This window comes from Chrysemys picta, chromosome 1 (genome assembly GCF_011386835.1).
Source record: "Chrysemys picta bellii isolate R12L10 chromosome 1, ASM1138683v2, whole genome shotgun sequence".
NCBI classification, from domain to species: Eukaryota; Metazoa; Chordata; order Testudines; family Emydidae; genus Chrysemys; species Chrysemys picta.
In genome coordinates, this window is record NC_088791.1 from 149,610,262 (window position 1) to 149,623,573 (window position 13,312).

Sequence of the window (13,312 nt, forward strand, 5' to 3'; positions counted from 1 at the left end):
GCTGCTCTCTCACAGTCTCTATTTTCACTCCTGGAGGGTTGGGGAGAGTGAAAGCAACAGGAGCTCTTTCCAATCCCATTCTCTGATGAGTTCTCTAGCTGAATCCCTCTCCTTACTCTGTGATTGAACTCTTCGGACCTCTTTCCCTGCTCCGTCTCCTGAAGGCAGTTAGTGGGGGAAGCCATCTGGCAGGACCGTGCACCTCACCAACAGCAAAGAGAAAAATAAGCCATTTGGATTCTCCAGCTTTTTTTTTTTTTTTTTTTGGTACGAACAAGTTTAAAGTTTTTTTTAAAATGTTGCTCTGAAGGGCGTTCCAGTGGGACCAGTGAGCTCCAGGGAGAGGAGCTGCCAGGCGGCTCCGATTACAGCTATCTCTGTAATTTTTATATGACAATACATTTGTAAAGCAGGACGGCTGGGAGGGTGGGGAAAGGGGAAGGATGAGCAGAAACAGCTCCTCTTGGGACCAGCTACTTTTTCAGCCCCCTTTATGCGAGGGCTGGAAGCAGAATGTTGAGGGAGCAGCCTATCACCTGGGCAATTGCATCCTCCTCCTAGGCTACATGGGGGGGAGTGGGATCTTTGGCTCCATCTATATCTTCAGCCTTCTGGCCACTGGCTACATCTGCTATGCTCTGTGGGGCTGGCTGAATGCCTGTGGACTAGACATCTTCATTTGGAATATGCTGCTGGTCATGGCCTGCATACTTCAGCTGGCTCACCTGATATACCGGCTCCACAAGCACACCTTCTTGGAAGAGTTTGACCTCCTCTACAAGACCCTCTGCCAGCCCTTGCATGTGCCCTTTGAGGTCTACAAAGAGATTGTGAAATGCTGCGAAGAGAAGGTCCTGTCACTGGCCAGAGACCAGAACTACGCTGTGGAGGGCAAGACGCCCATCAACCGCCTGTCTCTGCTGCTCTCTGGCAGGTAGGCTGTTCCCTCTCCTGACAAGACATTTCCCAGCCTGGAATGTTGATCCACCTTAATATTTAGGGATAGTTTTGTAGAATTGAGCTAGCAACAATGAATTTGCCTGGTCGGCCTTCCTGGGGATATGTGGGGAGGATTTTAATCTCTTTCCCTGCCATTTTTAAAGCAATCTTAGTGCTGGTGGGAGGTGATTTACAGCGCTGGAGTCTGAAGGCCTCTATCGATAGAACAGGTACAACCTGGACAGCGGTAGTGAAGCTTCTCCCTTACCAGCTTGCTGGAGGAAGGCAGAGAGGCCTCTTTGATCCTGTGGTCTCTTGGGTACCACTTACGATGGTAATTTTTGTGATATGGTTGCCTGTCTCCTAGGAACTGCTCTGAAATTCACCAGTTTGTCTCAGCCAAAAGCTTAGAAGGGAATGGTTCCATCTCTCACTCCCAATGCCCAAAGCCAGTGGTTCACAACTGGGCCATTTGGTAAGAGAAAAATCCTTTGATGATCCCACCTCATCTGGCAGCCCTCCTGCCCTAATCCATCAATGCTGCTTCATTCTGTGGGCCACCAAGAAGGGTTCCATGGACCACTGGACATCTGCAGACCTTAGTTTGAGAACCACGGCACATAACTGTATCCCTCCATTTACCTGAGTCTCTGATTAGGTAGTGTAGTGCAGTGACTGTATTAATGAGGAAGGACTTTGTGATGTTTACTTGCTTTGGGCAATGAAGTCGTTTTAGCAGCATGTCTAGTTTTCAATTCAAAATATTAAAATATAGAAAAGCAAAAGTAGCACTATGGGTATGTCTACACAGTAATTTAAGCCAGGATCTGAGCATGGGCTCAAACCACCCCCCACCCCCACTTTGCGTCCACATTGCAAATGTGCTAACCAAGACCTCAGATCCAGGGCAGGAGAGTCCGAGCCCATGGTAAGCTGGGGCCTAGGGTCTGAGCCCTATTGCTTTCCTGTGTGCAAAGGGCCTCGGCTTGACTTGGGTCCTGGAAGTCCTCTGGATTTATCCCAGAGTTCCTGGCAGCAGAGGAGCAGTGCTGCAGGCAGCCAGCACAGTGGTCGGAAGGGTCATTACTGCCTGGCTGAGCACGCTCCCACTTCCCGCTCCGGTGGAGCTTGCCTGGAGCAGGGAGCAAAGCCGACAGGTAGGAGGAGGCTCCTGCTCGCCAGGATGTTCAGGATCATCCCTCCCCCAGCCATGCTGAGCCGGGGGCTCTGTTGCTTCCCCTCCCTGCAGGGTGGTGCTTGGTCCCACTCTGTTCTCTGGCCCTTGCTCCTGGGACCCTCCTCCCTGCACTCCCTGGGGCTGTGTATGCAGGGCACCCGGCCGTGTGCACTGCAGGGTGGTGACGGGCAGCTAGCTCCAAAACTTCCCCACAGCCTCCTGAGGATCCCTTCTCCCTGCCTCCCACAGTGTGGCAGGGGCAGGAATAAGGGATCCCAGAGGTGCTGGCGCACACTACAGCCCAAGCCCTGGGGACGCATTTCACCCTCTGCAGCCAGCACCAGCCAGGCTGGGGGTGTGTTCTGTGATACCTTCATTTTATGTCAAACTTAAAAACAAACAGACAAAGATAAATAAAAAAACCAACCAAACAAAAACACCTTCATTGAACAGCTCATTTTAAAAATTAAGAATTGCAAAGTTTCATGGCACTCGTTTGACAGCTCTGGAGACTGTTGTGCTAATTATCCTCCCCCATTGTCCTGCCATGGGACTCAGCCCAGAGGTGGGGAGCCCAATTCTCAGATTAGATGGTAGTTCAGTATAAGGCCCTCTCAAACTGCTGTCGTTCTACTGAGAGCCACCAAGGGCAGTTTATGTACTCGTGTGCTCCTTATGGGCATCAATAGCCCCGCCACAGTTAGGAAACAGGGTGAGCAGTAGAGTTTTCCCACAGTAAGCCACATTCCTAGGGCTAGAGTGTCGACATGTGGGAGGTGCTAGGCACTTTGGAATATGTTTACTTTGATTCGGGTCTGTGCACTGCAGGGTGAATGCCAGAGCCCTAAGTTCGAGCATGGGTCAGAAAATTCACAACCTAGGGCTAAAATGCAATGTAGACGCTCAAGCCAAGGGTTCCCTGACACTAGGCTTACATTGCTGTGTAGATATAGCCTATGTTACCTCCCACTGCCAGCCACTCTGCAGCAACACAAAATGAAACAGATCAAGAGAAAGGAAAGGATCGATGGGAGCCACTTTTAGTTCCAAGAATGGCCTGCCAGAATCCCATGGGCGAGGTAGTGAGCTTGGCTGGGGTAGGCTGAGAACATTGCTTGGCATTCCAGCTGTCTGTAACTCACCAGATCATTTCTCTAGTGCTGCAGTCCCAACTCCTGCCCCGCTGCTCTGATGGGGATTTCAGGACTTCCAAAGGGTTCAGGACCAATTTCTTTCTTTATTTGTTCACTACACTAAGCCCACGTACAATCAAACCATTCACAAATCTTTCCATGATTTCTTCCTACTGGACAGGTAGGTGTGTGTGTGAGAAGGGCTGTTCTTCCTTCTCCTCCTGTTTGTCACCTTCCTCCATCATCTTGGGTGGAATTGCAGAGCATAGCAGGCTCATCAGACAACAAACATAATATTTAGTACTCTACACTTAGCTAAGACCTTTCATTTGGGGACCTCAAAGCACATCACAAACAGTGATTGTTAAAGCTTCCATAAGTTGCTTGACTCATCGAACAGACCTAACCTAATCACTGTGGGCTCAGAGGGCGCCTTATGCTACGGAGCTTGTTGTTCATAGTCTGAGCTGTGTGTCAGAATCCTAACGCTTGTACAGCTCTTTATATCTTTACTTGCTTTGTAAACAATTTTTACACCCTCTCCCCCGGTGAGGTATTTATGTAACGTCTCCCCCATTTTACAGAGGAAGCTGAGGCACAGAGTGGCAAAGCCCTAGTTCATATAGGGGGGTCTGTGGTGGCTGAGCTGTGACTAGAAGCCAGGAATCCTAATTCCCAGGGCTTTGCTCAGACCATGTCTCCCATTTTAACTGCAGAATGGTTCTGGTTTAAGGTTACACTAAGGGGGGACTGGGATGTGGTAGATAACGTGCTCCCTTTGAATAAGGAAAAAGTCAGTGACTAAGGCCCATATGCTCCCTCCCCCCGCCCTGCTTGCAGCCCCTTGCTGCACAAGGTGAAGGGGAGTAAATCCACAGAGAAAATGCAGTGGGAGAAAGTGGCTAGGTGAGGGTACTGCCAAATATCTATCCCCCTGCCAACAATCTGCATCCAGCAGCCTACTTCAAAACTGTAGCTAACCTACTGGTAAAGTCAGTGGAGAGTTAATACTGTCTTACCTCCCACTGAGTGCTCTGTGACTCCCCTTCATGGGATCAGAGTGCTGCTGAAGGAAGTTAGCTAATTACATCAAAGCTATTGGTCCTGCCGTACTGCCACAGATGTAGGGGTAGCATGGAGGGTGAGTCTCAGCCCAGCTGCATGTGCTCCACAGGTCTGGCACTGTACCCCAGTTCCCTCTTCTGGCCTCTCCATGCCAGACCTTTCTATCCCTGCAGGCTGTGGGGATGGGCAGGAGAATGGGGGAAAGGCTTCAATGGAGCATTACTGTGCTCCACTCTGCATGCTATTGTACAGAAAGGGAGTGCAGGGGCCTTGACTATTTCATTATTATGCAGGCTATTTCAGGGTTCCACACTAGCAATAGTCTAAAAGCAGCAAGAGGGGAACCTCAAAAGTACAGAGTTCATATTAGAAAGCTCAGATAACAATAGTTTGCCCTTCTCTGCCTCCTTCAATCTCAAGTGCTCCAACTACTTTACAAACATGAATGAATTGAACTTCCCAGCTACCCTGGGAGACAGCAGAATCACTATGGCCATTGTACAGATGGGAAAACTGAGGCATAGAGAAGGGAAGAGATTTGCCCCAGCACACAAAAGTCAATGGCAGAGCCAGGAACAAAACCCAGGTCTCCAGACTCCAAATCCTGTGCCTTAACTGCAAGATCTGGCTTTCTCCCTTTTGTAGGCTTGAACCAGCGCTGGTCACAAGTTTGACCTTAACTTTGTTAGGCAGCTGCAGTGGCAATAAGGGAGAGGGATACATGGAAAGCAGTGAGGCCAAAAGAAACTGAATGATAGTGGACAGCAAAGTATGAATTTGCTGTGTGATATGGCTGCAGCAACAGCCAATATGATTTTGGGCTTTATAAATAGAGGCATCACGCCATGGAGCATGGGGGCATAGATCCTTCCTATACGGCCCTGATGCAACTACACCTGGGTTTAGTTTTGGGTATTGGTGTAGGAAAGAGGTGGATAAGTTGAAAGGAGTTAGTCTTTAAGGTGCCACCAGACTCCTTGTTGTTGAAGTTGAAAGGAGTTGAGGAAAAGGCAACAAAAATGGTCAGTGGACTGGAAGGAGAGGTGAAAAGAAATTGGTACGAAGAGTTTGTCCTGATGACGGCTGAGGGGCAGTCATACTAACCATCTCCAAGTAGCTGAAGAGGAGAAACCCCCAGGATAGGAGGAATGGTTTAGAATGGGCCAAAGGAGTAATGTGATGACATTAAGAGAGGGAAAATGTTGGCTGAGTATCAGGAAAGACACACTAGCAGTGAGATCTATGATATCAGCCTATTAACAATTTCCCAAGAGAAGGGATAGAAGCTTCATTAACTGGGACATTTGTAACTAGACTGGAGAAGACACCAGACAAATATACTCTAGGGAACAGTCCTGCACTGACAGAGGAATGGAGTACATGTAGCTTCTTTGAGCAGATTCTGTACAGGTTACACTGGTTCACCCACCAGCCCTTTTCTGGCCTATGCCCGTCATTCTCCTGTTCTCTGTCTAGGGTCAGAGTGAGCCAGGATGGACAGTTCCTGCACTATGTCTTCCCCTACCAGTTCCTGGACTCCCCAGAGTGGGAGTCACTGCGACCTTCCGAGGAGGGAACGTTCCAGGTAACTCAGCACTACCACCTGGCAGCTCTACTGCTCAGACTTGGGCTTTAGTGCTTTGTACATGTGCAGGAGAGAGTGGAGAGGAGGAAGATGGAAGGTAGTGGAGAGGGCCAGAGAAGCGTTGTTGATCCTCAGGCTTTGAGCTCTCAGCAGCTCACGCAGCTAGGTCTGGAAGACATTCCTCCCCTATCTCCACCATGTTATAGTACAACATTGCATAATCAGATGCATTATCATATTTCTGCCTTCCTCTGAAACACCCAGCATTGGCTGTGGTTGACCATAGGATACCAGACTAGCAGTATCGTTGATCTGGTTCTGATTGGCAGGGAGACAGCATGTTAGACTAGCTCAGGGGTTCTCAAACTGGGGGTTGGGACCCCTCAGGGGGTTGCATGGGTGGTCGCGAGCTGTCAACCTCCACCTCAAACCCTGCTTTGCCTCCAGCATTTATAATGGTGTTAAATATATAAACAAGTGTTTTTAATTTATAAGGGGGATCCCAGTCAGAGGCTTGCTATGTGAAAGGGGTCACCAGTACAAAAGTTTGAGAACCACTGGACTAGATGGATCACTATTTTGCTTCCATTATGGCGATTTTTAATACCAGCATTAATGTGTTGCACAATGAGAGGGGAAACCTCACAAGAACTGCAGAATTGTGTGCTGCTGCTGTGGGAAAGGATGACAGTGACAGGAAAGACTTAAATAGCTGATTTTTCAAAGATCTGAGTTTTTGATGATGATGATGATTCTCAGGCAGGGAAATGTGGGGAGAGAGAAAGAGGATGTTTTATATTCAAATCTAGTTCCTCTACTTTCAAATTGCAAACAACCCTCCTTAAGGCATGGGGGATTCTCCTGGGACTGAATCACTCATTGTTATTTGTAGCAATTAAACCTATTGATTTTTGTTTTCATCTATCCCATCAACACCATAGAATCGAGTCCCTCCCATTCTGCAGGAAGGTTATTAAGTAGATGGACAGGTTCATCTCTCTGCAGTCTGGTGTAGGCTGATTCCAGTCAGTAGATGAATGGCCAGAACCTAGAATATGCCAGAAAGGACAAGTCTGATGTCCCTGAGAGTATAATCAAGGTCAGCAGAGAGTAACGCCTTTCCCCAGAGAGGGCCAAATTCAGACCTGCGGCAAATGGGTGCAGCTCTACTGAAGCCAGCTTCCTGCTGAGGTCAGACCTGAATGTGGTCCACATACTGTGAGTGAGAGGATTGTTAAAGCTACTTTGAAAAATGAATCTGACAAACTGATGGTTGGTAGATTGCACGAGGAGTCCTTCCATATTATTGCTGAACTTCTGATTACATTAGCAGCTTACCAGTAATTCCTGGCACAGCATGTGTGAGCTGAGCAGGGAGACAGTGGCCATGCCGTCCCCTGTGAGTGTGGCATCTCACTCAGGGTGGGAAAGACAGATTCGATGACAGTAGTTCTGGAAAGCTGCCTGTGTGCTTTCTGGTCTGAAAAGTTAATTGGGCAATTTCTGGGGAAGGGTTTATTTTTGCTTAGCCAGCTCCACATATTGCAACATGCAGTTTTTGAATCCATTTAACCCGTCAGTCCCTCCTCTCTGAATCTCAGCTCAGTCCCATGGTGTGAATCACTCTGTAACTCCCCAGATGATCCCAACCTCATTTCTTCAGATATAATTGATTGCTCCAAAAACATTTTGGATAAAAGCAGACATTTCCATTTGGGGCCTTCCTTGAGGACAGAGAGGGGGAATTTCCTTGCCTAAGTTCCCCCTCCACTGTTGGGCTCAATTGTTTCAATTTGGTGCAGAATGGAGAATGGCAGAAGATTAATTAGCTGTGACAGGATCTGGTTGCCGCCTGGATTCTGACCTGGATTTGTCTTCTACTCAGAGAGCAGCTGGCTCGCAGTCTGAACTGGATCAGGTTTCATAGTTACAGTATTTACCCAGAACATTGACCTATGGGGCCTGATGGTGCAGAGAGAGAGAGAGAGAGAGAGAGAAGAGAGAGAGTGAGTCTGTCTGTCTGCCCTGTAAGGACCTGGGGGGGGGGGGGGGGGTTGTTACTCTATTTCACTTCATGCATTGTGAGAGAAAGAGGTGCTGGTTCAGGAGGGATTCAACTGATTGTTAGGAAAATGAGGCTCTATCCCTTTAAGTTTCAGCATGACCCTGACTCACTCACAGCCCATCTCAGGGAAGTTCTCATATTCTACCTCCTATGTTTCATAAGGCAGCTGCTTGCATGGCAGTGGCATTAATATCAAACCCAAGGACGCACACTGCAGCTCAGCCTTGTTTGGCTTCCCAGCAGCCCCTGCCATGGTTCCTGGCCAAGGAGACCCCTGCGTATGCAGCGCACAGGGAGACCCCAGGATATTTTGGCCCAGCTGTAACACTTGTTCACATAGCTGTGTCTCAGTTACACTTTGACATGCCACACTTTGCTCCAGCCTAAGAAGGCTCGGTCCTTTGACATGTTTCCCCATCCCACAGCCTGAAAAAGAACCTGTTTCCCCCTGGGCAAGATTTTAAAAAACCCAAACTTTCTGCAACAACAACCAAGTTAAACCCCTAATGTTCTGGCCAACTTCCAACTCAGATAATTTTGCTCTGCTTCCTGCAATCCCCCCCGCAGTATCAAATGCATTTGCTAGCCTTTCTCCCTCGCTGTCCTGAACTGGGGTGTGTTGCAGTGCACTGTTAAACAGCTCTTGTGTTCTACCCCAGAGGTGGTGGCCTGAGGGGTATCCAATGGAATGAGTTGAGAGACCCCACTGTCTAAAACAATCTAGCAAACTTGAATGCAGCCTGCAGCACCTGCCTTCCCTTGAGCTGGTGACTCAGCCACTCTGAAACCACACACACCTGCCATCCAGCTAACGAATGAGGGGAAGCCCATTACAATGCTGTGCAAGGGCAATACGGAGCCACCGTTTTTTATATGTAGCTCTCCCCCTTGAAACCAATCATTCTCCCCAATGGTAACTGTTCTGCAGAATAGTAAGGCTCCCAATGCCACCTGTGCTACCCTAGTCTTTTCAGTAGCATTGCACAGGTACAAATGGGGGCATAATTTGAAGATGAGAGGGTGGCAGGGTTGGCTCTGCAAGTGGAATTCACTGAACAGTTGTGTTAATGATGCACAGGAAGGAGCTTACTGCAGCTCCCTCTCTCTGAGCCGTACTGGTGCTGCATGGAGAAAACAGGCCTGAAAAGCAATAAAAGCCCGATTTAGTCTGTAAACTCAGCAGCTCCTACTCTTCTACACACAGGGAGCAGTTCTGTGGTGGAAAAGAGACCACGGTTCCTTTTCAGAGCAGAACCACACTGTAAAGTGATGGAACCAAAGTCTTCTCCTTGTGGCTTACTGTGCTCATTTCCCCGCTCCTCCCCCTGCAGGTCACGTTGACAGCAGAGACGGACTGCAGTTATATCACCTGGCCAAGGAGGAAGCTCTACCTCCTCTTGGCAAAAGATCGCTACATCGCCCGCCTTTTCTCGGTCTTCCTCGGCTACGACATCTCGGAGAAATTGTATGCCCTCAACGATAAGCTCTTCGCTAAGTTCGGCCTGCGCTTTGACATCCGCTTACCCAGCCTCCACCACGTCCTGGGACCCGCCTCCTCAGAGGCTGAGGCCGAGAAGGAGCTGTATGAGTGGGAGGAGCTGGCCGTGCCCCATCGTCCGATGCCTACCTTTGTCCAGACCGCTGCCTCAGCCCCTCCTCCTCCTCCTTCTGCCCACCCCAAGGTGCCCCGGCCTGACAGTGCCCTGCTGGGTGAGGACTCTACCAGTCTTGTGTTGGAAGATTTTGCTGAGTTGTCAGGGTCTTTTATGGACTATGTAAGCGAAGGGGAGTATATGAAGTGAGGGCACTTCTAACGTGGGCACACGTCACCCTGTGTGGGATCCCCATGTAAGTACTCGCTTGCCCGCGGAAGGAAACACTTCCCTCTGTGCCTGGGCCTTGGAGGCGATGGCTAATGGGACTGGCTGTGCAAAGCTTAGCACTAACTCTGCCTAGGGAAGGGGAGGGCTAAAGTGTCCCAATCCTTGGCCAGTTTGCTCATGCTTTGATTCCTTGCAAACTTGGTAAATGGCATGAATCCTGGCAGCCTCCACTCAGTCTTTAGGGATTGGGCACCGTGTAAACAGGCACCCAATTGCTAGGTAGGAATAAAGAAAGGTGACCTGCTGGTGTCATTAACTCCCACTGGGTAGCTTCCTATCAAAGTTAACTTCATCAGTCAGCAAGACATTGGTCCCGGTAGAGCTGGGCTTTGGGGCGTGAGGGGAATCCCAGTTTCAGGGAAATGACCCAATGATCTTGTTACTTACCCAAAATAAATCAGATGAGGTAATGCTGTCAGTAAAGGCTGCAAAGACTGTTGTGAAATTTCCACACTACAGCATTTTCAGGACACTTCCTCATCAGAATCTCATGAGATGTGCTGAGTCGGGTGTATTTCCCCCAAGGAGGTTCATAACAGAATCTTCCTGAAGAACCCGGTTTAAAGGTTTGACTCCAGGCTCTGGTAGCCTCAGTTAACCATAACATTATACAGCCAGGCTACCGTATCCCTAGATCTGAGGGGATCTTAGACCAAGCAGAGTGTCTTGGGAGGAGGGTGCATGACACTGAGTAACGGTGTAAAGCTGAGGCAGAATGGAGACACAACAAGGAGAGACACTTATAAGGAATTTGAAGGGTGTCAAGTCATTTTCCTTGGTATCTGGAACAAAACAACAGGGCAGAAAATAAACAGATTTTCTGACTCTGTCAGGGCCATAAAGAATACAGAGGAGAGTGCAGGAGAGTGAGGTATGGATGCTTTTGAATTAAAGGGAGCTTGGGAAATTTCAGGGAATGCAAACACTGGCTTTCTCCGTGGGGTTTCTTGAATTCTCTGTGGCTCCCAGAAAGCACACAAGGCCAAATTGTGCCCTCAGTCACAAAAGACCAACTCCAGGGAATTCAGTAAGATTCAGGACTTTGGTGGGATTGCATGGGTGTCGCCACTGGCAAGCTTTGGCCCAGTGTGCCTGATTCTGTCCTCACACTGCCTTACTCCGGTGTGACTCGGTTGACTTCAGTGGGGTTATTCCTGACTTACACTGATGTCAGTGAGGACAGGCTAAGGCCAGACTCCAGGGCACCAGACAAATGCATGGCTGGTGGAGAACTGAAACATTTCTATCTCTAGGGTAGGGCTGCGCACCAAGATGAATTAAAGAAACGTCAGCTCAGGCTTTGGAATAGAGAGACTGACAGCTTACAAGAAACGCTCGGGGTTGATTCTGGCCCCTGCCCTGTACCCTGAATTGTCACCCTAGTGACATATAGGTGCTGTAAAGGTACCACAGCCAGTGGAGGGGAGAATCCCCCTATGCATGAGCAGTGTAAGGTCAACCCCATGTTGTCCCTCTTGCAGCCCCAGCCACGGCGCATGCTGTGGGTGAGGAGCACGGTGGTCTATTGCACTGTGCACCATGGAGATTCTGGGCTGCTTCAAGCTGTAGAACAGGTCACAGGTGATCTGGGTAAGGCTGCTGTAAATTGGAACAGCCCGAGGGCTGCTCTAATTTACACTAGGGGCTGCACTATGCCCCAGCTGGCACAAGATTTGAGGGGCACAAAGATGGTTCAAAGCCACCTTTGCGCCTGCTCTCCCTGGGCTGTCCTGCCTGTGAGGCACAACACAGAATCTGCCCCCTTATTTCTACCTAGACTCAACTCAGCCAGATTGAAAGGGTTTGGCCAAGGCTCCCGTGTTCCAATAGCCATTATTTTAAAACATTCCTGGGTTGGCTGAGAGGAGATGAGTGTGGTGGTCGCATGTCATGGGTTCCCCTCTGCATGAGTCCCATTACAGGAATGCACTGGGCTTCCCTGCCTCGCTACCGCCACTGGTGCATGGGAATAACACGCTGTCTTCCTAAGCTCCTTCCTCACACCCATTCCTCACTCTGCAAAGGAAGAATTGCTGGGGTCCGTGCAGGCTAAAGGGAGCTGGGAGAGATTTGTCAACAAAAAAAGATGCTGGAATAATTTGTGCTGGAAATTCTGAGCCAAAGGGTTAAGGGTTAAATTCCAGGCTGAGCTACATGTAGCCACTCGCTGAATGTTGATTCCAGTCACTGCACTGCGATAGCTATCCTTTGGTTTCCCGTGGCCAGTAACTAAGGGTACACCTACACCCCTAGGCGACGTGTGGGGAGGGCATGTGGGATCAAGTGCGCCCCCCCCCATTTCTGCTTGGCCTGCCGGGTGGGGAGAGAGAGGGGCTCTGTCCTTCTCTTGCTGCACCTGCCCCCAGCATGTTCAGCCCTGTCCCTGGCAGCTGGGCCTGGGCAAGGGGCGGCCTGCTGCTGCCGCCTCCCCAACCAGGCTCTTTCAGGCAGCTGCTGTGCTGCACAGAGGCAGTGACTGGATAGGGTTGCCAACTTTCTACTTGCACAAAACCTTGTCCCACCCCCGCCCCGCCCCTCCTTCGAGGCCCCGCCTCCAAATCACTCCATCCCCCCTCCCTCTGTCGCTCGCTCTCCCCACCCTCACTCACTTTCAGGGAGTTGGAGTGCAGGAGGGGGTGAGGGCTCCAGCTTGGGGTGCAGGCTCTGGGGTGGGGCCAGAAATGAGGAGGTCAGGGTGTGGGAGAGGGCTCCAGGCTGGGGCCAGGGGTTGGGGTGCGGGGGGTGTGAGGGCTCTGACTGGGGGTGCAGGCTCTGGGGTGGAGCTGGGGATGAGGGGTTTGGGGTGCAGGAGGGTGCTCCGGACTGGGACCGAGGGGATCGGAGCGTGGGAGGGGGCTCAGGGCTGGGGTAGGGGGTTGAGGTGTAGGAGGGCGTCAGGGGTGCAGGTTCCGGGTGGCGCTTATGTCAAGCAGCTCCTGGAAGCAGCAGCATGTCCCCGCTCCGGTTCCTATGCGGAGGTGCAGCCAGGCGGCTCTGCACGCTGCCCCGTCTGCTGGCACTGCCCCTGCAGCTCCCATTAGCCACGGTTCCTGGCCAATGGGAGTTGCAGAGCCAGTGCTTGGGGTGGGGGCAGCATGTGGAGCCCCCGGGGCCATCCTTCCATCTAGGAGCTAGAGGGAGATGCCGTCAGCTTCCCAGGAGTTGTGGAGAGCCAGGTAGGGAGCCTGCCTTAGCCCCACTGCACCGACCGGACTTTTAACAGCCCAGTCAGCGGTGCTGACCAGAGCCACCTGAGTCCCTTTTCAATCGGGTTTTCCGCTCAAAAACTGGACACCTGGCAACCCTAGACCCAGAGCAGCCAGATTCAGCCACGTGAGAAGCAGCTCCCTCCCATTCCCCGCCCGGGACCAGTGCCAGGGAGAGTGCCCGAACATGCCAGAGGGAGGCACAGCGGGAGAAGGACAGAGCCTCCTCCTCCCCCACAGGTAACTCTGGAGGGGCAGG

The 13,312-nt window shown here is 50.7% G+C and overlaps 1 protein-coding gene across 2 annotated transcripts in view; it reads left to right on the forward strand.

Annotated features, from left to right (window-relative positions):
• POPDC2 (popeye domain containing 2) overlaps positions 1-13,312 on the forward strand; it is a 20,168-nt gene continuing 6,856 nt past the window's right edge. Inside the window, exons 1-3 of one of the 2 annotated variants that reach the window (XM_005292683.4) lie at positions 1-934; positions 5,791-5,899; positions 9,296-9,812. In XM_005292683.4, the coding sequence (XP_005292740.2) occupies positions 444-934; positions 5,791-5,899; positions 9,296-9,766 (1,071 nt within the window). In that variant the 5' untranslated portion in view covers positions 1-443 and the 3' untranslated portion in view covers positions 9,767-9,812. The remainder of the gene's footprint in view (positions 935-5,790; positions 5,900-9,295; positions 9,813-13,312) is intronic. The other variant, XM_005292684.4, reaches the window with a different exon arrangement.